Genomic DNA, 25,670 nt, shown 5'->3' on the forward strand with positions numbered 1-25,670 from the left:
GGGATGTTGGCGAGGGCGAGGTCGGCTGAGCAGAGTTGGCGGGACGGGGTGTGAAAGGTGAGTCATCTGTTGAGGTAGGCTGGGCCATTGTTGTGGAGCGCCTTGTGTGCGTGGGTGAGGAGCTTGAAGGTTATCCTTTTGTTGACGGGGAGCCAGTGTAGGTCTCTCAGAATGGGAGTGATGTGGCTGTGGTGGTGGGCATAGAGGATCAGGCGTGCGGAGGTGTTTTGTATGCGTTGCAGTCGTTTGAGGAGTTTAGCCGGGGCTCCTGCATAGAGGGCATTTCCATAGTCAAGTTTGCTGCTGACTAGGGTATGGGTGACTGTCTTCTTGTATCTGTGGGGATCCATCTGTACATCTTGCAGAGCATGCGGAGGGTGTTGAAGCAGGATGAGGAGATGGTGCTGACTTGCTTGGTCATAGAGAGTGTTGAGTCGAGGATGACGCCCAGGTTGCGTGCGTGGTTGGTGGGTGTTGGGGCTGCTCCCAGAGCAGCCGGCCACCAGGAGTTGTCCCAGGCTGAGGGGTTGGCGCCGAGGATGAGGACCTAACGTTGCAAGTAGCTTAGTTGAGTGGGAATACCAGATATCAAGTGAGATTTGTATAGTTTAACATGTATATCCTTTTAGTAAATACGTAATTGCATGCCTACTTGTTTGATACCCCGATTTTGAATGTTTGCTTACCATGCTTTGTCAAAGAAAGATCATTGTGAGAATACCTCAGTATTCCCTTCCATGTTTAGTACAAATTGCTAACCTATGTAAAAACAAGTTCCACCCTTCCTTGTCACATTCCTTGCTTTTGTCTTGCAGGTACCGATCTGGGAAATGAGCAAACATTTTTACCATTTTTATCTAAATGTTTTTTTATTTTTTTTATTTAGAAAAGTGTTTAGCCCCTCCAGCCATACTTTTGTATACTCATACTTAGAACTTACATTGATGTTCTAGTTCTTGATTCTCAAGCAGTGTCAATGGTGAAAGGCATATACAGTTCAGGAGTGTGGTAGGAAAATCAGGACTAACACAGTAAAGCAGCAGGGCTAAGTTTATTAAAAAATACTGGCAAATAGTGAGAGCCTTACCACTTTGTTCCTTTTCTTTATCGCAGTCATCACAATATGAAGCTGTAGCAGAACATAATGTTTTGCTCAGAGAGAATGCAAATGCACCTTTTAGTTTTCTGACTTTCTCCAGCCCAAGTTAATGAAAAACCTGTAGATGTGTGTGGTTTCCAGTGATCTTTACTCTTAAGGGCCATCCTCCCACCACTTATTTATAAAACACAAAAATGGTCACCCTTCAAGGATGCTAATTTCTGTAAACAGCAAACCCCTGTTGTTTCTACAAGCCATTTATTACCTTGTGCAGTGACAGACCGCATTACTGTACTTCTGCATCCACAATGCAAACAGGATTCCATGTTGGTGTGTTTAAAATACTACGTAATTTCAGTTATGATTCTGTAATACATTAAGAATATGGATCTTAGTTGTTTTCTTTTTCGTTTCAGAAGCGCTTCTAGAGCAGGCTATGATTGGACCATCTCCAAATCCTCTCATTTTATCATATCTGAAATATGCTGTCAGTTCACAGGTAAGGCAGGGTGATGGCTGCACACAGCAGGGCTCATAATGAAGTGATGCAGTATGTGGTCACGCTGGCCCTTCCGGGACACCAAATGCTTTTTGGTTCAGAGGTGAGGTGAGGATTAGGGTCTGCTGAAAGACAGTTGGGTGCATGGTGCAAAACAGTGCTGCCCACTTAACCAGACTTACCTAGACAAAAGAATATGCAAAAGCTAGGTTCTAATATCTGAAAGGTCACCACCTCATACACTGCTAGTCCTTTTGGTCTTCCGTTTCTTACCATTACGCACCACATACTTTTATTTGTGTTTTTCTGCCACTTCAACATGCGTTGTCTTCTAGGAGCCTTCCTCGTGCTACAGAACAGACTCCCATCAGGGGAATATGATGCTGACTGCAACTGGGAAGCAGTCTGGTTTGGTGAATGTCACACCTCCCCTAGTGTGTGCCCTTAGGTTCTTTTTTCTGTATTTTCATGTAGCAGGTGTTCTTGACTCCCCAACCATATATGTTTTTATTTTTCATATTTCCATTTCTTTCTCCCTCTGTTATCGTCACCTGTGCATGCTGTGATATGTAAACTCATGGTGTGGTGCAGTAGGTGAGAAATCGGACAGGAAGTGCAAGGCAGCAAGAAGTCTGCATGCTGCGGAAGCTGTAGTCTTCCCTCATATCAGAACCAACTCACCAGTAAGGTGAATGTGGCTGTAAAGTAACCCTGGGGAACTTTACATATCTTAGTGAAATGTATAAGTCTGTGTAAAATACATTGTCATATTAGATGTACTTTTGAACAAGTGGCGTATGATGTTTATGGCGCCACTTCTGCAACCCTCTGGTAACTGAGTACACCAGACTAAAATCTTGTCTCTGGGATGCGGGAAGTGTTTACGGAAAATGATACAACAATATTTTGCATTATGCACAGCAATAGACAGAATGGCCAGGTTCAAGCTTGATTCTGCCCAACCCTCATTCCTCACCCACTGTCCTCTTACATATACACAGCCTTACACCTCAAACCCCACTTCATCAAAATAAGCCTTTCTTCCCACCTCACTTTACAGCACTGGGCCTTACTCTGGAGCATATTAGGCAATGTGCAAGAAAGGGGATACAAGTTTCTTCTTGCTTGATAGGAAATGGGCAAACAGGTTTGCTCCTATGTGAAATTATAGACGAGGGCAAAAATAGAGCAAACATATTTTTTTTTACTATAGTTGCTATGTTTACAAAATAGGAAGTAGAGCAAATATATTTTCTTCAGTTTTTAGATGTTAAGGACAAGACTAAAGCAAACATGTGTTTTATATTACTTAAGGAAAATTAATTTATTTTAGCATTTTCTTGTTCCAAAGGTTATTCATGGACCAGGACTTTGTTGTACGCGTAGAAATATTCATAATCAGTTTATTTCATCATTTACATACATCAAAGGCTTCAGTATCTATTTCCCTAGTGTAGGAAAGTCCCTCTTTTTGGCATGGTTACCACTACTTTTTGCTTGTCTGTCAGTGTGGTTAGACTGTTTTCACTAGAATCTGGCTAACCAGAACCCCAGTGTTTGTGCTCTCTCCTCCAAAGTCAGTCACCCTGGTACCTTTTTACAGACCCCAATTGGCATACTGGTGTACCCCTGTTAGTCCCTAGTGTATGGTACTCAGGTACCCAGGGCATTGGTACAACAGGGGACCCCCATGAGCTGCAGCATGTATAATGCCACCCATGGAAGCCCATGCAGTCTGTGTCTGCAGGATTGCCATTGCAGCCTGCATGAAAAGATGCATGCACCCTTTCACTGATGATCACTGCACCACGTCACACTAAGTCACCCTTATGGCAGACCCTTTCAGCCCAAAGGGCAGGGTGCAGGTCCTAGTGTGTGAGGGCACCCCTGCAAGAGCAGAGGTGCCCCTGCGACCTCCAGTTCCATTGCACTGGACTTCGTAAGTGCGGGGAAGCCATTTTAACGGTGTACTGGTCACAGGTCACTACCTGGTCCAGTTACATAATGGTAACTCCAAACCTGGGCATGTTTGGTTTCAAATATGTCAGATTAATACCCCAATGCTGTTGCCAGTATTGGTTCTATGATTCCATGCACTTTGGGGGCTCCTTAGAGGACCCCCAGAATTGCTCCTACCAGTCCTTTGGGGATTTCCAGCAGCACGTGCTGCTGCCACCCCACAGACAGGATTCTGCCCTCCTGCTGCTTGATCAGCTCAAGCCCAGGAAGACAGAACAAAGGATTTTCTTTGGGAAAGGGAGGCAACACCCTCTCCCCTTGGAAATAGGTGTTACACGTCTTGGGAGGGTAGCCTCCTCAAGCCCCTGGTATGCTTTGAAGAGTACATTTGGTGCCCTCCTGGTATAAACCATTTTGTACCAATCCAGGGACCCCCGTGCTTGCTCTGGCGCAAAACTGTACAAAGGGAAGGGGAGTGTCCACTTCCCTGTCCATCACAACCCTAGGGGTGGTGCCCAAAGCTCTTCCAGGTGGCTACTCGATTCTGCCATCTTGGAAAGAAGATGTGCAGATGCCCTGGGAGCATCTGAGTGGCCAGGTCAGGCAGGTGACGTCAGTGAACTCCTCTGATAGGAGGTCACTGTGCAAAGTGACCAAACCCTTTTTTAGGTATATTTAGGGACTCCCTTGCAGTTGGGTCCCCAGATTCGGCGTGCACTATTCCACCAGGACTCCTCTGCATCAATCTATTTTGTTCCTTGCCACCAAAACCGCACACTTCAGGAACCAAACAAGGCTACAGCTCCCGAGATGACCTCGCCTTGCAACATTGTTTCCCTGGCTCTTTCCAGCAACTGCAGCATTTCCACAGCTATGCATCCTCTGGGGTCGGCAAGACTTACGCTGCACCAAGGAGCAAGAAGGAATCTCCCTTGGAGTGAAGAAGTCACTCTCCTGCATCTGCGGGCACCTAAGGCAACGACATCTGGCTGCGTGGATCTGCTCTCCACTGGAACTTTGTAGATCCTGCAACACAGGTGGTGGGTCTGAGTGGTCCCCTTGGTCCTCTCTGCCTTCTGTTCAACTTGGGGGACCGTGACTCCTTGCCTTTCCTTGTAGGACGGAATCCCTGTGCACTGCAACTCTTGCAGCAACCAAGGCTTGTTGTCTCCTGCTCCAAGGGATCTTCGGGCTCCAAGTAGCCCCGGCCTTCAGCAATTCATCCTTTGCTGCCCCAGCAAGGTGGGACTCCTCTACAGGTGTACTGTCTGGGCCTCACTGCAACTTACTGTGCCTGCTGCCAGTTGGTTGCCTGTGGGGGCTGCGGCTGCCTCTACTGCTTCTTCCGGCTGCTGAGGGTCAGCCCAGCCTCGCCTCCTAGGCTTGAGTCCCTAAGGCCTTGCTGGTCCTTTTCAGTTCTGCAGCTCCTCTTCTGCCCTGGTTTGCATTTGCCAAGGCTTGTTGGTGGTCCTCCTGACCCCTCTGCAATCTGTCGACCGGCGTGGGACATCTTCTGCACGACTCCGGGGACTCCTCTGCAGCTCCTGGACTCCGCAGCTGGTCTTCGTCCTCCTTCGTTGACACAGATCTTTACCCACAGAAGGGTGGGCAGTGACTCCTGCCCCGTCTGAACACTCCATTGTGGGCTGGACTCTGTCCTCTTCTTTTGCAAGTCCTCTTCTTCCAGAATCCACCTTTGGGTTCCTGCGGCCTGGTCCTGTTTTTGCAAAGTTCCTTTTCTAAGTCCCCTTGTTAGCCTATGGGAAAACCAGGCAACTTTCAACTCCTGTCCTGGTCGCTGGGGCTCATCTAAGTATTCACCTCTTGGGGTCCCGAGTTCTCCCAGCTACTGACTAACTACTCCACATCCTTGGGTGGGTGACCTAACTTCGCATCCCACTATTTTAGCATATGGTATGGCCTTCCCCTAGGGCCCTAGATATTTATTTTTGTAACCCTGTGTGTTCCTTTCATGTATGATAAGTTACTGTGTGACCAGTGTGGTATTGCAAGTGCTTTACACTCCTCCTAGATAAGTTGTGGCTGCTCATCCACAGCTACCCCTAGGGAGCCCTGGCTTCCTAGACCTTGTTACTAACTAATAAGGGGTTGCCTGGACCTGGTATGAGGTGTAAACGCAAAAGGTGTTCACCACACACCAGGCCAGATTCCTACACTTAGATTTTGTCCTTTATGCACTATAAACTCAAGCAAAATCGTTTTTCACTCAATCACTATGCAAGAAAATAGAACAAAAGAGATTCCCCCATTTTTGTTTCAAGCCATAATAAGGACCCAGATGACAGCAGTGCCCTATTAACAGGTTTTCAAGACACCTTCATATCCTATCAGACAGTTTCATTTCTAGCCCCTAAGCAGGTTATCACATGGACTAAAGTAAATTGAGTATATCCCTCCTGTTGTAAGGTGGCTCCACTGCCCTCAAGCGTTTATCAGGCAGGATTCTATAAAATCAGCTGTCTCCTCTACGAAAAAACTGTGCTTGTTACACTAGCACATTAGAAGTCAAATACAAAGAGGATCTAAATCTTCGTAGGAAAAAATGTGACATCTATAGAACCTACAGACCAGGGCTGCATGCTTGTCACCCAACTTTAGTACTATTTTTGCTTCCTTCTGTCTTTCAGTGCAGCTTCTGACATTTAGCCGTTTGTCATTGTCAAATTTTATTGTTTTCATTAATAAAAACCATATCAAATATCCATACAATAAAATAAACAATCATATTAACATTGATAATAAGAAAAGTAATAAGAAAATTCAGTAGCTAAAAAAAATTATTAGCCAAAAAAATATGAATTCTATATAAACGCAAATATCTTAATGAGGTGCCTTCTGCACCCTACTCCCCTATACCTTGCACAAGGCGCTCAGTGCCACGGAAATCAAAATACCATCACTCAGTACCGTTTTTGTCTGAGGGGAACCTCGTTGGTTGAAAGGTGTAAACAGCCAGGAGTGCAAAGGCAAAGTGTCTTGTGTAGTACTGGGTGACGTTATGAGGGAGATCTAACGCTGTGGGTTATACAGAGGAAATGTAGTGGAGTGTGTAGGAAAGTAGCCTCTTTCTAGCGTGGTTACCCCCACTTTTTGGCCTGTTTATCAGTGTGTTTGACTGTGTTCACTGAGATCCTGCCAACCACTATGCTCTCTCCCTTCTAAATTGGTAACTGTACCTTTTTCTTCCCACATTTGGTCTACTGGTCCCCCCATGTTAGTCCATAGTATATGGTACCTAGGTGCCCAGGGCATTGGTGGTCCAGGGGATCCCTAATGGCTCAAGAAGTTATTCTGCCACCCATAGGGAGCCCATGCAAAGCGTTCTGCAGGCCTTCCATTACAGTCTGCGTGAAACAGGTGCATGCACCCGTTTTCACTACAGGTCACCACATAAGTCACCTCTATGGTAGGCCCTCTCAGCCCAGAGGAGACCACTCCCCTCCCCTGTCTAATCACAACCCCAGGGGTTGTGCCCAGAACTCCTCCAGAGGGTCCCTGGGTTCTGCCATCTTGTTTCCAAGTTGGCAGGGAACTCTGGGAGCATCTGAGTGGCCAGGCCAGGCAGGTGACATCTGAGCCCCCTCCTGATAGGTGCTTACATGGTTAGGTGACCAGTTCCCCGTTTCAAGGCTATTTAGGGTGTCTCTCTTGGGTGGGTCCTCAGATTCGGCTTGCAAGATTCCAGCAGGACTTCTCTGCAACCCCAGCATCGACTTCTGGCCTCCAGAACCGCGACTGGAACTTCCAGGACCCAACAAGGTGCTTCCACAAAGAAAGGACTCTTCAGCAACATTGTTTCCAGGGCTCCTGCCAGTTTTGCAACATTTATCTCGACGTGCATCCTCAGAAGACTGCAGCTCTTCATCCTGCACAAGAAGAAGACAGAATCTCCATTGGAGTGAAGGAGTCACTCCCCTGCAACTGCAGGCACCTACAATAAGTAATGACCAGCTTCATGGATCTCCTTTCCTGCTGAGCTGGGTGGATCCTGCATCATGGGTGGTGGTCTGGAGTAGTCCTGTCTGCCAGCTGTCCAACTTTGGTGGAGGTATGTCTTTGCCTTTCCACTCAGGACTGTACCCTGTGCACCGCGTCTCTTGCAGCTGCCAAGGCTTGTTTGCATCTCCTCCAAGGGATCTTCAGGCGATGTATAGCTCCAGCCCCTGGCACTCCATTCTGCAAAACACAGCCTCCTTTGTGGTTCTCCTGTGGCGTGGGATCCTCTTTTGTATTGCTGCATTGGCTTCTTCTGTGACTCCTGTGTCCCTATCCTGTGGGGCTCCTGTGGGTGCTGCCTCTGCTCCAGTGGACTCTCTGCGATGCTGAGGGTCCCCTGTGACTCCCACTCCTGGGTTGAGTCCTCCTAGGCCTTTCTGGTCCCCTACAGCACCTTTTTCCAGTAGCCACGAGTTTGCCTTTGCCAAAATGTGTTGGTGGAATTCCCGCACCGACACCCATCTGCAATCTTCCTTCCAGCATGGGGCTTCATCTGCATCCATCAGGAATTATTCACCGGCTCCAGGGCTGCAGTGCTGACCTGTTCTTCATCACTGTCGACCAACTTCTGCATCCGCAGCTGGGTAGGTAGTAGCTCCTACTATTCCTGGACTCCTCTGTGACTCTTGGACTTGGTCCCCTCTCTCTACAGGTCTTCTTTCTTCAGAATCCACTGCTGGTTTTCTAGCAGTCTTCTCTGGGTGCCTTCTTTCTCTTCTTTTCCTCCTTTTGGTTGGTTTGTGCAAAATCCAATGTTTACTCCTGCATTCCTGGTCGCTGGGGGGTACTGCGTTACTTACCTCTGTGTACTCCCAGCTTCCCTCTACTTTCCTAGATGGAGGTTTCTTGTTTGCATTCCATTTTTTTTAGTATATGTTTTGTGCTCCCCCTAGGGTCACTATTAGTTATTGCTATTTGCACTGTTTTCTAACCTTTTCTATGCCTGTTTGTGATTACTAGTGTATATATTTAGTGTATTACTTTCCTCCTAAGGGTGGGTTATCTGTCTAGTATTTTGTGGTCATTTGTTCCAAAAATAAAGTACCTTTATTTTTGTACAACTGAGTGTTTTGTTTCAGGTATGTAAGTGCTGTGACTACAGTGGTATTGCATGAGCTTTGCATGTCTCCTTGATAAGCCTTGGCTGCTCATCCACAGCTACCTCTAGAGAGCCTGGCTTCTAGACACTGCCTACACTTCACTAAGAGGGGATACCTGGACCTGTTATAAGGTGTAAGTACCATCGTTACACACCACACACCAGGCCAGCTTTCTACAGAGTGCAGGGTTGAAGCACTTTGTAAAGTGTAAATAGGTGTTATAAGGCAGTTGACATGCAAGAGAGATGCAAGAGGAGGCACATTGGTTTGAGGACCGAAGGCTGGTGCAGTGCAAGGTTGTAGTGCTTTGTAAAGTGCTAAAAGGTCGTGCACCAACTACTCACTTGTTTCAGTTACTGCCTCACCATGTCTTCCTGTAACGTTTGTCGTGGCTCCCCCACTTGCTACACAAAACACATGAATGTAACACTCAGACGGACACATTATCTTTAGTAAGCCATTTTTGACTCATTTCATTTCTCTGCCTCTGTTGTAAAGCAGTCCTGTAATCTTTAGGTTGTAATGTAACGTAAATAGTGTCGTCCTATGTTGTATTATTTACACCTCAAGCATTCATGTAATGAAATAGTGCTACTTCTGCAACATTTCATCTGTCTCAGTAAAACTATCCTTTGCACCTTGGAGGCAGGTCAGTGCTATAAAAATATCCTCAAAAATTAAAATACACAAGATGAGATCTTACAGACTAGTCTAATGCTACTATACCTGCTTTTTGGGGTACAAGTGACTGATGGTCTCATAGTGGGGGCATATCTCACAGCAATCCAGATGCTGTGATTGACCATGAAATACACTAATGACACCATAACAAAATAATGGAAAAAATTGTGAGTGAGCAGGACCTCCTAATTGTCACCCATGGAGATGTAAAACAAAAACATTCCAGGAGCAGCTAAGTGAACAGAAAGTAACCAGAAAACAAGAAAGGAGACGTTTTAAAGAGTAGGGAGATTAGCAGCAAAAATAAGAGGCCAACAGAGTTTGTGGAGTAGTAGCAGTATCTGGGCTAAACTATGTGAAGTGAAGTAGGCTAAGAATCTGATTAACAAGACCATTGAGTGTTTGCTGAGAGTGTACCATCAAATAATGTTTTATGCAGTGCTCAACATATGCTAGAAGGAAACATTTGTCCACTCATGGGGGCTTCGAGTACTACCACATGAACATTGAAATTCTGAGCCCTTAGCATTCATTCGGGACAGTCGTTGAGTCTTGGAGCTACACTGAACCACAGTGGAAGAACAAAAACAGCAGATGATGAGTCTCTGTCTAAACGGTGAAGTAGGTTTCTATCCGTCAACAGATTTTCAAAACAAAAAGGTGATGGTACATTATTTCTGTCAATTCAATAGAAACTACCCATACAATTCTTGTCAGAGATACAGCGTCTTAAAATAAAATAGACCCAGTGAAGCAATATCTCAATAATAAACTTTTAGCCACCTTCAAACAATTTAGATGTGATTCACAGGTCTCCTATCCGCTAGGCAGTTGGGCCCAAGCTCCAACCCTTTGTCGCCATGGATCTTGACCCTTAGAATTTTGGGAAGAATGCTTTCTAACTGCATCACTTCTATTACCCTGGAAGATTATACATATTATTAGCCAAGGTACTAACAGGGGCTTCAGAATCTTGAGAGCTATGGTGTTTATTCCACACTGGTTAAAGATATCAATTTCAATAAAGCAGTTCTACTGACTGGCCAGTCACAGGTGTAGTTAATGCTGCTACCTGTTTGCTCCAAATCAAAGATTCTGAACACATTTATATTGTAAAATTCTCACCTGTGTTCTTTTTACAGCTTCTGTGGCATATTTAGGTTCCATTCAGAAGAAAATCCTTTAACCCGCCCTGCCCTCTCTTCCCTGTTTTATTCCACTTGTGAGTGGTCTCAAATATCTCCTGTCACCAGGCTACTGCCTGTGACCATGGGTGAATCCTCCAGTGTACACTGTGTGTTCTATTAGATATTATTTATAGTGTGAGATTAAAAGTTTTCCACGTCACTCCTTAGAAGCCAATTTGAGTTGAGACAGCCTATGGGCAGGACTGGCCAAAAAACAGTGACAGAAGCTCACACAAGAGCTGTTTATAGATCACAGGATGCCTCCTTGCTCTTCAGCCAATGTGTGCTTATTAATCCCATGTGGCCTTGCTCTGCTCTTCTCTTGCCAGTACATATTGTGTCCTGTGCATTGTTATTAAAGACCTCTGCTGGCTACATAGTGTTTGAGACAGCAGCTTGGTGACTTTTCATACCTTATAAAATACCAAACAATGAGTGTTTGAAGTGTATGTTACAGTCAAAATGCTGTTTGCCATTTGATGTTGGACATCTAGGGACTAGTGTTTTCCATATTAAAAAGCCATGTAATAAACATTAGGGATCCTCATCACATCCACCATTCAACATCACACACAGACAATCCTCCTCACCCCAAATTGGGATATCCCTCTCTTTCACTGCAATTGCCACTTTAATGGCTAACATGAGGGTTTTTGTAATATTAACCACCTCCGCTGCATCTCAGTGTTTTTAAGGAAAAAGGTTCAATTGGTTTTATAATTGTTGTATGTTTCAGTTCTGTTCTTAACTATGACAGTCTCTGGTATGATGATGAGAAACCTGAGTTATTTGTTCCTGCGGCTCCTTCTGCATTGTTGACGTACACTGGCCTCTGCATCCTATCAGTGTTACTGTCCCTCTGTTCTTGTCATAAGATGTCCCATTTTCTCCTTTCCTCACTTTTAATTAAGATTGCCCTTCGTCTCTTGCATGCACTTGCTATGGTGCACCTCTTTCAAATCTTCATAGACACTCCTTGATGTGCCTTTACCTGGATTTACATGCTCAACAAAAACACATTACGAAACCCACACACATGCAGCCATTTTACCCTCTTTTCCACGCCCTTAAATAAGTGTTCCCATATGTCCATTCTCATCAGGGCTTGAAAAATCATAAAAATATTACTAGACCTGCAGGTCGAGGAACTTAAATAATCTACTCGACCTAACTGTAATGTACTTGACCCATAAACGGTTCTCAACTGGTATGATCCTGGGAAAATACTTTACAGAGTCACCTTTTTCTTAATTCTCACATATGATTGTACCTTCAAATATGTGAGCTCAGCATTTCTGCAGTACAAAAAAAAAACGTTTTTGTTTGACTACGTAGACTAAAGTTTGCTGCATGCATCACAAGGATCTAGCCCACATACCCATGAGGTCTAGCCCACATAACCTAGGATTTCTTTTATTTTACTAACAACATTGCCATCGGGGAAGGAGTGTTTCTCAGTTTGTTTAAACACTCAATTTTAATAAATATATTACTAAACCATGATTTGGTAACATATTGTCACCTACACACAGTAGCCTTCCAAGAAGTATCCAAAACCCTCTCCACTAACATGCAGCTCTACTGATAAAACTAAATAGTGTATTAACAATCTGTGAAGATTGTGTTTCAGAAAACGTATCCTTTGCACATCAACATGTAAAGTATTCTGATTTGTTTTCATCCTATTAAAATATTTTTTCATCACACGCAAATATAAAAAAGGGCTTTCACAATTGCTGAAATATATTTTGAAATGTTTGCACAATTGAATTAGTCATTTACATGTTGTGTGTTAAGAAAAATATGACACCCTATATCCTTTTATTTTACATTTTAAGCAGCAGGTTACACAGTTCACCTTACAAAGCCCTGGAACTCTGCAGTCTGTAGGAAAATTAATTGTAAGAAAAACTGACTTTTGACCTTTGTCTGTGAACACAGAGCAAATGTGACATACGAACAAGATTTAAAGGCATCTTTTATTGCCCCTCCATTTTTCAACTGAATAGAACACCTGTTTAGTGTCAACTTGCCAGAAGGGACAAGTAAGTATTAAAAATAGCTCAACCTGATCAAATAAGACTTGCCACTGCGAGTGGTCGAGTGTATTTTTCGAGCCCTGCTCATAGAGAAAGGTCGATCAGCAAGCTTCCTCAAGTGAGCTAGACACAGACTGCCATGGAGTACAGGTGACAACTTTTTTTTTTCCTTTCTTACAGATGGTTTCCTGCTCCACAGTCCTCACAGCCATCAGCCGGGTAGGTTTTATAAAGTTTGTGCATTAGTCTTCTATTTCAGAAGCATAGATAAAAGTCACGCTGATTTGGTTTGATGAAATGGTGAAAAAAAAGTCAATAAATTACACCTGTTCCGTGATTCTTTTTCTGTTTCATGCATACTCTGTCTCCATCCTGCCCTAGTGTTTGCTGTTTGGCTATGTTTAGAACCAACAAATTCTGTGTGGCTGCTGCAGGTTTGACACTTGGTCAATGGCTTCATGCCTGTTCAACACTTGCTCGGAGACTCCATGCAGATTTGTAGCTAAACCTATTCATAATATGTTTAATATAGTAGAGAACTATTCAGAATGAGCACTGATAAGGCTAGACCCTTCCCGTCAAATGATATCTGGAGAGGCCATCTTTTAATAATAATAATATCTGGTAGACAGTTGGCACAGTCTCCAAATAAAATTCTGCCAAATAAAACCACTCCCACACACATTGGTTCGCTGTGAAATGTTTTCCCATTAATTGCCATAAAGAGAAGCCTCAATTGTTACCATATATGTACACACTAAGGAAAATGTCCTGGCCCTGAGCATCAGTGACAATTGTAAATTCCAATACACAACAGCAGCTTCTAGTAAGTTTTTGCTGGCATGTTTTAAAATTTCAATGTAAAAGCTCATGTTAAAGCAGGTTTCCAAAGCGTCTGCTACATCTGTGTTTGCCCCCTATTGCTGTCTGACTCCCTATGTCAGTCTAACCTCTTCTCCTTGTCTACACCCTGTCCATCTGTGTCTGCTAAGCTCTGTACAGCTGTCTGCCTACTGTACATCAGTGTCTGCCAACCTCTGTACATCCGTGTCTGCCAGCCCTGTCCATCCATGTCTGCCAGCCCCCCTCCATCTTCTGCCACCCCGTCTGTTGTCTGCCAACCCCGTCCATTGTCTGAAAACCCCCATCTGTTGTCACCTCCCAGTCCCTGTCTGTCGTTGTCTGCCAGCCATCCCCCGTTGGTCGTTGTCTGCCAGCCATCCCCCGTTGGTCGATGTCTGCCAGCCCCCCCGTCGGTCGATGTCTGCCAGCCCCCGAACCCCCCCCCCCCCCGTCGGTCTATGTCTGCCAGTCCCCCCCAATCCCCCCCTCTCCCCCCCTGTTGGTCGATGTCTGCAAGCCCCCTCTTGGTCGTTGTCTGCCAGCCCCCTGTCGGTCATTGTCTGCCAACCCGCTGTTGGTCGTTGTCTGCCAGCCTACTGTCTATCCGCTTCTGGTCACCTCTGCCTAGGTCTGTCCCCATTTATCCAGGTTTGCCCCTGGGAGTGTCTGCCACCTAACCCCACCACTTTTTCTGCTTCCCCACCTTCTCTATGTCTACCGCCTCTCCCGTCAATGTCTTTCCCCTCTTCTATCCTTCTGCCCCCCCCTTCTGTCCGTGTCTGCTCCCCCTTTTGTTTGTGTCGGCAACCCTTTCTGAGTTTCTTTGCACCTTCTGCCTGTTTTCCTTGTGCATCTTTTGTTTGCCACCCCTGCCACCTTTGCATTCCTATAATTTGCTGCATCCCTATTTATCCCCCTTGTGGCCGGGCAGCGCCCCCCACCCCTTTGGTCTGTGTTGACCCTCCCCTTGGTCTGTGTAGGACCCTTCACCACCACCATCCTCCTTACCCCCTAATTTGGCCTGTGTTGGAACACTCCTTTGGTCTGTGTTTAACTCCTCAATCTGCCTTTGGTCAGTGTGGAGTACAACTCCTTCCCACACCCACTACCCCACCGGTCTGTGTTGAACCTCCCCACCTTTGGTCTATTGTTGTACCCAGCCCCCTTTAGTCTGCGTTGACCCTTTCCCCTGCTCACCCAAACTTTGGTCTGTGTCGAACCTTTTCCCTTCACACTCCCTTTGGTCTGTGTTGAATAACGCACACCTCCCCAATCACTTTTTGCCTGTGTTAACCCCACCCTGCCTTTGATCTGTGTTGAACCGCCCCACCTCCCTTTGGTTTGTGGGTTAAGCCCCATTGCTTTGGTGTGTGCTGGATCCCACTCTGTTGTCATGCCACCCCCCTCTTTCTCTTTGGCATGTGTTTGACTCCACTCCCTTCCCCCTGCCTTTGTTTGGCTCCCTTTTGGCTTGTGTACCTCCACCAACCCCCCAAAAATGTAGCTTCTGTTTGCCCTCCTTACTACTTTGGCCTGTATTTGTTTGCTGCAATAAACCCCACTCCCTCACCCGTTTGGCCTTTATTTGCACCTCTTCAGTTCCATCTGCGTTTATCACCACTCCAATTCAGCCAGTGTTTTATACCCTTGCCCATCCCCATTTTTGGCATGCATTTGCACCTCCCATCTATCTGAATTTGACATCCTGGTTTCGGTGCTCACTGCCGTGTTTCTCACTGTCACACTGCCCCCTTGTGAAGCTGCTTTTTTAATGTTTTGTTCTCTTTAAAAAAAAATCAAACTTCCCTTTCATGAATGTTTCTGTTTGCAGTTTGATGACTTCTCCCGGGATCTCTGTGTTCAGTCGCTGCTGGAAGTCATGGGCATGTTAAGTGATAGGCTGAGGTAGGACATTGCTTCTTTCATGCGCTACTTACTCTCTGGTGTGCTAATGTCCTCCTATGCTGTGTAGCAAAGGACTTTTTTTGTATGATCACACCCAAAGGCTTTCGGACTGATGCTACTGGTTTTTTGACTCTGAACTGCACTGGGCTCTGCTGTGCAGGCCCCAGGGCATGTGCTCTTACCCCCAAAGCACACGTACAATTGACTAATGCCCGATTGGCTCATTTAACTGACTTGTCAGTCTAGTATATGGTATAATTGGTACGCAGGGCTAGTAAGTTAAATGTCACCAATGGACTGAAGCACTCAGTTGTGCCACCACTGCAGTGACAAGGTGAAACTTCACTCTATGCCTGCCACTGCAGCCGTCTAGTCGGCCAGCTTTAAAACTGCTAAATCGATAGGGCAAAATAAACCCTTTTGCCAGGTCATATCTTTCCTTTGTAATATCAGGAAGACACTCCTATGGGAGGGTTTTGGTGGACTTCACTAGCTTCCACGCTAAGTGCTAACCTCCGTGTGGGATCACCAAAGATATTACTGCAAGAAATCAAATTAATTGTTCTATTAAACCTGACTCATTGCTGAGATCAGACTAAAGGTAGCTTTATATGGAAAGCTGACTTTAGAAAGTCACCACTTTGTTTTTCATACCTCTAACAGCCTTTCCTGACTATTTGCAGCAGTTAACACCAGATGCAATATGCTGCCCCCTGGCAGGAAGTGTGAAGCAGTCCAAGGAAACGGGGAACAAAGATAACTGCTAAATGGAGGAGGTGTGACTTCCTCCAACATGATGACTACTAGGCAATGGCATATAAATTATATGTTTAACTTGTAGGCCAGATAGGGCAACTGACTTTGTATGTGCCAGCTTGTGCAGCGCCACTCCATCATGTTGCCTTAACTTGTTGACCTGCTAGGTGATGGCCACATGGGACCTAGCTTTAAAGAACTTACCACGTCAGTGAAGCAAATGGAGATCACACCTTCACTTGCCCACTCCTTTGTGCAGAAAGACAGGCTGACATCTCTTCCAGAGGGGGAAACCCACTGCAGAACCAGGAGGAGGGGCTCATTATAATGGGTACACCCCAGCGGTGTGCCCAGAGCAGCTCACAGGTGAGGAAGGCTTCCACCATCTTGGATTCAGATAACAGGGGCTACCCTGAGATTGTTTGGTGGCCAAACCCCCCAGGAATTGTTGTAAAATGGAAAAGGTTTTCTTGTTAGAACTATTGTCCCACTGGTGAGTGCTCCCTGCCCTTCTGCAAACAAGAAGATTCATAAAGGTGGTAGCCCAGACCCACAGTCCTCAGATCACTATTGGACTGGAAAGAAGACAAAATAAGCTTTGGCAAAGTCAATAGGTTTCGCCAATGCAAGAGCTATTGGCTTTGCCAATGTGGTTTAGTCATGTTGTACACCAGCATGGCTGCTATTCAGCATGGCTAAAAGTTAGTGGCGTAGAGTGGTGTTGAGTGTCGTAGAGTCGAATGGTGAAGAGTGGAGTAGAGTGTTGTGGAGTGATAGAGAGTGGTGTACTGTGGAGTGGCGTAGAATAGAGTGCAGTGGTGGGGAGTGCAACAATGTAAAATGCAGCGGCTTAGAATGCATTGGTGTGGATTAGAGTGGAGTGGTGCAGCCTGGAGTGGCGCAGCCATGCTGTGTATAGTGGAGTGGCGTTTCGTGGACTGGCTTTGGGTATAGTGGAGTGGCATTAAATACAGTGGAGTATTGTGGTGTTGAGGGGAGTGCCGTGATGTGGAATGGCGTTGATTGGAGATGCGCAGAGTGGAGTGTAATTGTGTGGAATGGCATGGCATTGCTTAGAGAGGAGTGGCGTTTGCGTGAAGCGGAGTGTCATTGCATCAGAGTGGTGTTACATAGAGCGGAGTGGCGTTGTGTGGAGTTGAGTGGTGTTGTGTAGAATGGAGTTGCCTGGAGTGGCATTGAATAGACTGCAGTGCCATTGCATAGATTGGAGTAGGATTGTGTGCAGTGGCGTTGTGTGGAGCGCAGTCATGTTGCCTGGATCACAGTGACATTGCGTGGACCACAAGTGGCTTTGCTTGGAGCACAGTGGCATTGCCTGGCATGGGGTAGAGTGTAGTGGTGTGGCGTAGTGTGTAGTGCAGGTGCATGGAGTGACATTGCGTGTAGTGCAGTTGCATGGAGTGGCTTTGTGTAGATTGCAGTGGTGTTTAATAGATTGGAGCAGCATTGTGTGAAGGAGCGTTGCTTGGAGTGGAGTGGCATAGAGTAAAGTGCAGTAATGTGTACTGGCGTTGCGTGGAGCACAGTGGCGTTGCGTAGAGTGGAGTGCAGTTGCATGGAATGACATTGCATTGGGTAAAGTGGAGTGGCGTTGCGTGGACTTGAGTTGCATGGAGTGAGGTGGACTGCAGTTGCATGGCTTTGCATGGAGTGGCGATGCGTAAAACGCAGTGGCGGTGCATAGAGTAGAGTGGCATTATGTAGAGTGATAGTGTATGGAGTGGCGATGCATATAGTGGAGTGGAATGGTGTTGCACGGAGTGTCATTGCGTGGAGTGGAGTGGTGTTGTGCAGAGGCATTGAGTGGGGTGCAGTAACGTGGAGTGGAGTGGCATTGCGTGGAGCGCAGCGGTGTTACATAGAGCTGTGTGGCATAGAGTGCAGTTGCGTGGAGTGACGTTGCATTGCGTAGCACGGAATGGCATTACATGGAGGGGCACTGCATATAGCCGAATGGCATTGCGTCGAGTTGTGTAGAGTGGAGTGGCACTGCATGGAGTGGCGTAGGATGGAGTGCAGTTGCATGGCACTACCTAGAGTGCACTGGCGTTCTTGGAGCACAGTGGTGTTGCGTAGAGTGCAGTGGTGTTGCGTTGCTTGGTGTGGCATTGAATGGAGTGGAATGGCGGTGTGTGGAGCCGCATTGCTTTGAGTGGGGTGGCGTAGAGTAGCGTGTGGCGGTGTGGCATTGCATAGAGTGGCATTGCATGGAGTGCAGTTGCATGAGTGGAGTGGTGTTGCTTAGAGTGAAGAGGTGCTGCTTGGAGAGGAGTGACATTGCAGAGATTGGAATGGCGTGGCGTAGAGTGGCGTTGCATGGAGTGGTGTTGAGTGCAGTTCAGTTGCGTGGAGTGACGTTGAGTGGAGCAGAGTGACGTTGCGTGGAGCAGAGTGTCACTGCATGGAGCGGCGTGGAGTGACGTTGAGTGGAACAATGTGTCACTGCGTGGAGCGGAGTGGTGTTGCGTGGAGTGACGAGTGGAGCAGAGTGACGTTGCGTGGAGCAGTGTGTCACTGCATGGAGCGGAGTGGTGTTGCGTGGAGTGACGTTGAGTGGAGCAGAGTGACGTTGCTTGGAGCAGTGTGTCACTGCATGGAGCGGAGTGGTGTTGCATGGAGTGACGTTGAGTAGAGCAGAGTGAAGTTGAGTGGAGCAGAGTGACGTTGCGTGGAGCAGTGTGTCACTGCATGGAGCGGAGTGGTGTTGAGTGGAGTGGCATTGCATGGAGCAGTGCTGAGTGGAGATGTGTGGAGTGGCATTGTGTAAATTGGATTTGCGTTGCGTAGAGCGGAGTGTATGCAGATCTGATTATTTGAAATATAGAAGTTTGCGTTTCAGAATTTTTTCTTCTGTAAAGTGTATTTAAAAATTATAATCTTAGGGTGGTTTATCTCTTTGTAGCTGCTATGGGAAAGCAGAGGAGTGCATCGGGCTGTGTCGTGCCATGATGAACACCTTGACCTGGTTATTGCGATGTGCTGCTTTTTACACTGAAAAGTGCAAGGACGGTCTGGAGCAGGAGGCAGGGGAAAACCAGCTGAAGATGTGCCTTGACCGCATGCAGTTCATCCTGGGGAGCACCAAGAACCGCGCACTGATCCACATCGCCAAGCTTGAGGAAACAGGTGTGGATGAGTCTCTCTGATTCACTTTCTTGCTCTTCAGAACGCTTTTTTAAAAAGCAAACAATGTTCTACGTTATTAATGCCTATCAATTAGTTAGGCAACCCATTGCGGCCGTCAGTTGGTGAATTAGAACACATTTCTTTGAATATTAGGGTCCGATTAATGATTTGTCGTATAGGCGGAACAGATACACTCAAGGCAAAATTAGGGAATCTGCATCACCTCTCCCACTTCAAAATGTACGCAATGGGCTTCTGACTTTTGCCAATTTTTTAGGCTGTTAACAAATGGGCCCTCGTAGTTTACTCGCGTTGAATCGCTCCACATGATTGAACCGAACACAGTAATCAATCTGTTCTGCTCTTACTCAGTTTGACGCATGACCATTTTTCTAACGCAGTCGTGCCTAGAGCTGTGTGGTGTATTCTGTACTCTTCACGTCAATGAAACAATGGGGATGTTCTGGAAATCCCAAATAGACGTCCTTTCAAATTCTGTGAAAGTAAATTATTGTAAGAGGGTTGCCGTTCACCAATCCAGGAAATACACAGGTCATATTCTGTAACCTCTTTGATTTTGGGCTTTGTATTTTTCTTCTCATATGGAACTTTATGCAGTGTTTGTAGTGGTCTGTGGGATTGTTGGATTGTTAGAAGGTATTGATAGTTCACTAGTTAAAAACACTAGTTATCCTGGCTGAAGTCATGTTTATTTAAGCCATCATCAGCGGATTGATGTGTCTGGATTAGGTATTAATGATCTCCTGTTAATGCAGCATCTAGGTGGGCTATGTACTACTTTGAGTTTTACAGAGAAAGTCATAACAGAAAAGACTTCAGCCCACCATTGCCTGGTCCAAGCTGGCAGAGTGTGCAAGTGCAGCAGTAGCTAGCTGGTGGCAGAGTGTGGGATTACAGCAGTGTAGAGCACAGACTGGTAGAGCCACAGTGTGCAAAGTCTAGGTATGTTCTGTGTCAAGATATGATTTACAGCTTTGATGCCTACATACCCATAATGCTGTGTGTGGCGTGTTGTGATTAAAGTCTGAAGGGGGTGGGGGGAAGAGAAGAGATGAATGAAAAGCACTGAATGGCCTTGAAACTGTTTCTCTGATTGTAATTTAAGCGCTTTGTGCCAGTCTGTTTTGCCCATATGTATATATGTTGTTGACAGATGCAATATGCAAACCGGCATTGGTAAAGCCATGGCATATTGAAGAGACAGCCTCAAAAAGTCCATAAGCGTTATGCACATTAGTTGTACATTACACTGCTCACTGATGCTTAAAAAAAGCATAATGCCATTCAGCATAGAGACAGGCCTCCAACAAGCCTTGGCAAAGGCAGAAGTCGCAGTCAAGCAACAGCGGAGCTTCCAGGGACCAACAAGGTCCAGGAGAAATCAACCCATGGGGGGAGTCCTGAGGGAACCCTCGGCAAGGCCAAGAGTTCACTGAAGAAAAGGCAGTCCTCACAGGAGACCCACTGGAAGAGGAACCAGGAGTCGCAGAGGAACCCACGCAGCACAACTTTTTGTAATGTCTTTATTATTCTCTGGAGTGATCTGTCGATCTCTTATGTTGCCATGGACTATAGCACCATCTGTTCGGTCCCTTGTCCAGGTCATCTGCATTTATATTCTCATATCAAGCGGGATGTGTCTTTTTTCTCTCTCTCTCTCTCTCTCTCTCTCTCTCTCTCTCTCTTTCTCTCGCTCTTTTTTTTTCTCTCTCTTTTTTTCTCTCTCTCTCTCTCTCTTCATTATATTCTTGTGTATCTCTTTCTGGCTCTGTTAGTCTCTAGTGTGATTTATCAATTCCTCATGTCACAGACCCCATGGTCTCAGTATTTAGGACAGGTTATCTACGAGTCTCTGGCAGCTTCTAGCTTTCTTTTGTCATGGCATGTTTCCTCTTCCTCAATATCTCCATTGCTGTTTATTATTCTGTGCAGTTTCTCTCCTCATGTTTTCTCCTGTTGCAGGATTAGGCTCCACCCTTGTTTTTCTGTTTCTATGTTAATTTTTTCCCACAGGCTTTTTGTGTTATTGTGGTATGTGTAACATCCTTATTTTCCTATCATGGGCTTTTAGCTTTGCCTTATTCCATTGCAGGTGAAGTTTATCCTTTTTCCGTGTTCTTGTGAGTCCCAGACCTTAACTTCTGTCCCAGATTCTATCATGGTTGTTCTGCCATTATATTGTATTCTTGTGTGCCAAAGACCTTTTATTCTTCCTTCCCTGTGTCTTTATAATTCCCCACGTGTTAATGCGCACATTTATGCCCACTTCCACACAGCCATAATACCACTGCCTTCATTTTCGACTGACCTTTTTGTTGTCCATGCATTGCTCTTTGTGAGACTTTAGTAGGCGCTAGAAGGGCACCCACCCTTTGGGCTGAATTATAACCACATTTCCACTAAATTACTTTGTTTGTGTTAACTCCACTCAGCTTCTTGGGCGTTGCTGGAGCAGTCCCTGATGAAGCTAGATGAGAGCCTTTCAAGCCTAACCAATCTCCAGCTGAGAAGCCAAGCAGAGGATTGTGTGGGGCTCACAAAGAGGTAGGTCCACTGAACTAAATTAAATTGCGTATTCCTTCACATGCGGCAGTTTTCAGATGATAGTGGGGTTAGAGATAGATATTCAGCTAGAATGGGAGTGTTCAGTTTTGATAGTGCGGTGCGATAAGGGTGTTGTAATGAGGCACCTGGAGTTTATGGCTATTTGTATTGCTTTCTTAATTCTGTTGAGTTGGGTTTGAACTTTCAGGAATATGTTGGATGAATGTGTGTTGCTTTGTGGGCTTAGCTGCCTGTAGAGATGTTTGTGTGCCAGCCTGGGGACTAGCCGCTTTTGGGGTTTGTGCCTAATACTTATTTTTCCGAAGTTTATTTCAGAGGTGTGGGCTTGGAGGGGATTGCAGGATGGCATGCTAATCTGACCTTATTTTTTACTAAGTTTGGTAGTGCTATTTGTTCTCTACGGGCCTTGGGAGAGGTTTGCTGGTGTCTGACTCAGGTAGCAATATTTGTGCCTTCGAGGTCCATTGAGGTACAATCAAATGCATGCCTGCTGATGGTGGTCCTTTCACAGGTTTTCTGTATTTCTGCCAGATTGTGTGGCAGATGGATGGTAAGAGGCCAGCATAGAATGCATGTTATCTATATATAACTGTCAATTTGTGTCCTGTCTAGATAAGTAGCCTTGTGAATGTCGATTCCTACTCTTTTTCTTTTAAATATCTTTTTATTTAAACCAAATAACACATTAAAACACCACATAGCTTTGTTACAGAATCTGATGTCAGCTTTATACATTTCGGAATCCCATGTATCAGTTCCTACCCTCTTCTTCCCACCCTCAGCCTTAAGGAATTGGGACACGGAAATGGGCCTTGTTTCATGTTCACTCGTAGGGGGCACAAATAAGCCCCCTCAATAGTCATTCCATTTATTCAATAGTTTCTCTCATTTTTTTGGATATCCCCTATTTTTTATAAGTGACTTTCTCAGCTATCATTCACGAGTCCGTATCGTCCTTCCAGTATCTAAGGCATGGCACTATCTCCACCCCCCCCCCATTTACAAGCAATATTACGTTTGGTTGTCACCAGGCCTAAAGTCATCCAAATCTGGTCCATTCGAGTAAGGTCTGACTCTTTCCAAATAATAAGCAGGCACCATTTAGCTGTGGGAGTTGAGCCACAGAGAGTATGCAGTACTGTACTTCTGCTTCCCAATAGCGATGCACCACTGGGCACTCCTGTATAATATGGAAAAAGGTATCTGCCTGCCTTCAACAGGTGTCATCTGTCGCTCTACCCTTCTTTACTTGTGTGGTACAGGCGTAATATACTCTATGCAATACCTTGAGCTGCACCAAATCTCACTTTAATCGCTATGTCCCTAGGGGAAGCCAGGGCCTCTCCTTGCCCTTTATTTCACTCAACTCCAGGGCCCACTTCTCCCACAGTTGTAAAAGGATGTCTGGGGTATTGTTTATCAGTTTTCGGTATTTGAGGGATTTTGCTTTACACACCATGTGTTCATCAAGTAGTCTATCCTCCAGAGGGGAGGACTCTGGCAGCTCCCCATCTCTAGATAGTAACGTTTGGAGAGCGTGTCGAACCTGTAAATAATGGTATGTTTCAATAGGAGCTAATTGATAGTCCCTCTGCAGGTCCTCAAAGGAAATGACTGTTCCCTGGGACCGCAAGCCTCCCACTCTGGAGAGCCCTATGAGGTCCCATTTATCAGATCCAGATAACATGCCTAGTGTGCCCAGTGCCTTAGAATCCCATAGGGTTGTGGATTTGGTTAGTTTACTCTTCCAGCCCAGTGTTGTCAATGCAGTGTGCCAGAACGTGATTGTGACAGCCATGGGGTTTTGTAGTGTGGAGCATTGTGACGTGGTGTATAATGCGCGCAGGTACCCCCTGGGCTGCATAGTCAATCGATCCATGCAGCGTAGCGGTTCATCGTCTGGGTGGTGTACCCAATGATTGACTGTTAGCTGGGCTGCCCAGTAGTATTTTTGTATATCAGGTAAGGCTACCCCGCCTTCATACCACTCCTTTGTAAGCTTGTTAAGCACTATGCGCACTGATCCCCGTTCCACAGTACTATGTCTAATGCTGAATTGATGTTTTTGAAGTAGCTATTTGGGTCAGAGTATGTGGAGTTGTGAAGCACGTACAGGAAACAGGATAGTGCCTTCATTTTGAAAAGCGCTGCTTTTCCGAGTTGAGTGAGGGTCAGGGATCTCCAATGTATTATATCCTTCTTTAACCTCTCCAGGGATAGAAGCAGATTTTTCTCATAGAAGAGGTCAGGGTAAGTGGTAAAGAAGATCCCCAGGTAGTTAAAGCCCTCTGTCACCACACAGGCCACACAGCATCGCGGGAGCTCAGGTGGTGGACCATGTAGTACACAAATTAGTGATTTTGTCTAATTTGGGATCTGCTACGCACAATAGGAAGTCATCAGCATAGACAGAAATTCTATCCTCCCATAGATCAGTCCAGTGTAGTCTCCTGAGAAGGGGATCCTGACAGATCCATGCAGCCACCGCTGTAGGGATAAGACTCGAGGTTCTAACATGTACTACAACCTGGGCCAGGGGCTCATTGTATAAAAGACGAATCCATCCCAGAAATTCTTCACCAAAGCCCAGTTTGCTCAATACCACAAAGAGTTATGGCCACTCAATTGTATCGAAGGCCATGCAAGCCTATAAGGAGAGTATGACAGCCTACTCTCGAATGCGACCAGTGCGAACCAGTATCACCGTGCATCGTTCTCAGATTGCGAGCGTGGCTACGCCCTGGCATAAAACCAGACTGGTCCGGGTGGACGAGTCTATTGATAAATTCTGTTAGACGGGGAGCTAGGAGTTTGGCCAGTATTTTAGCCTCTGCATTAAGAAGTGAGATTGACCTGTATGAGGCACACTCATCTGGTGGTTTGACCTGTTTATGTATGACTATGATTGTGGCCACTCGCTGGTCTCTGGGGAGAATACCTCATTCCCTACTTTCTTCAAACATCCGGAGCATGTGGGGGACAAGGTTCTGGGTTGTTAGTTTGAAGAGCTCTATGGGTAGCCTGCTGGGCCCAACTGACTTACCTTCATTCAATTTGCAGCTCGCATGGATTATGCCTTATTCACCCTCAAGGAGGGCACTGTCGTCTTTCATAAGGGATAGCGAGTGTTATGTCTGCTAGTAGTTCACCGGATTCCTCTGCTGTGCCGGTATGGGCTGGGGAGTAAAGTTGAAAATATTATGAGGCGAAGGCTTCAGTGATTTCCCTTTTTTCAGTTATTCAATCTCCATCTCTGGACCTTAGCCCTAGAACCTACCTGCTCCCTCTCGCCTTCTTATCCAACCAGGCTAATAGTTTGCCTACCTTATCTCCCACCTCGTAGAGTCGGTGTGAAGTCGTCCTGTGTTTGGCCCTGGCTGCGCCTGTCACCCGTTTGCAAAATTCTTGCTGTTTTAGCGCCAGTCTATGTTTGGTGTCAGTCTGGCACTGGTGTGTAAGTTGTTTCTCTAGCTGTAAGATATCATTTTCGAACACCCCTAGCCCTGCCCTCTGTCACGTTTGTGACCCACGATTAAGGAAAGTCCCTGCTCCTTTATCACAGCTTTATAGATCTCCCATAATATAGAGGGTGCGGTCACAGTAGCCTTGTTTTCTGAGAAGTAGTGTTCGGTGGCTTGTATTAGTCCCTGTTTCACCCTTGGGTCGGTAAGGAACCAGGGGTTAAGCCCAATCGTACGTTGGTTATTGGTGCCACAGAGACCATACATCTCCTTGAGCGGGGAGTGGTCGGAGATTTCCCACACCAGATGCTGAACCTCTCGAAAGTGTGGGATGCGATATGCCAAGGCAAGCAAATAATCGATCCTGGAAAGGCTACCATAGGCCCAGAGT

General features: G+C 46.0%; 1 protein-coding gene across 2 annotated transcripts in view; it reads left to right on the forward strand.

Moving 5' to 3' along the window:
• MED24 (mediator complex subunit 24) overlaps positions 1 to 25,670 on the forward strand; it is a 308,225-nt gene that overhangs the window by 15,650 nt on the left and 266,905 nt on the right. For both annotated transcript variants that reach the window (XM_069237418.1, XM_069237419.1), the window contains exons 3-7: positions 1,516 to 1,598; positions 12,762 to 12,800; positions 15,256 to 15,329; positions 19,009 to 19,232; positions 21,686 to 21,797. In XM_069237418.1, coding sequence (XP_069093519.1) covers positions 1,516 to 1,598; positions 12,762 to 12,800; positions 15,256 to 15,329; positions 19,009 to 19,232; positions 21,686 to 21,797 — 532 coding nt within the window. The remainder of the gene's footprint in view (positions 1 to 1,515; positions 1,599 to 12,761; positions 12,801 to 15,255; positions 15,330 to 19,008; positions 19,233 to 21,685; positions 21,798 to 25,670) is intronic.

The sequence above is a fragment of the Pleurodeles waltl genome, chromosome 6, assembly GCF_031143425.1.
Source record: "Pleurodeles waltl isolate 20211129_DDA chromosome 6, aPleWal1.hap1.20221129, whole genome shotgun sequence".
Lineage (NCBI taxonomy): Eukaryota > Metazoa > Chordata > Amphibia > Caudata > Salamandridae > Pleurodeles > Pleurodeles waltl.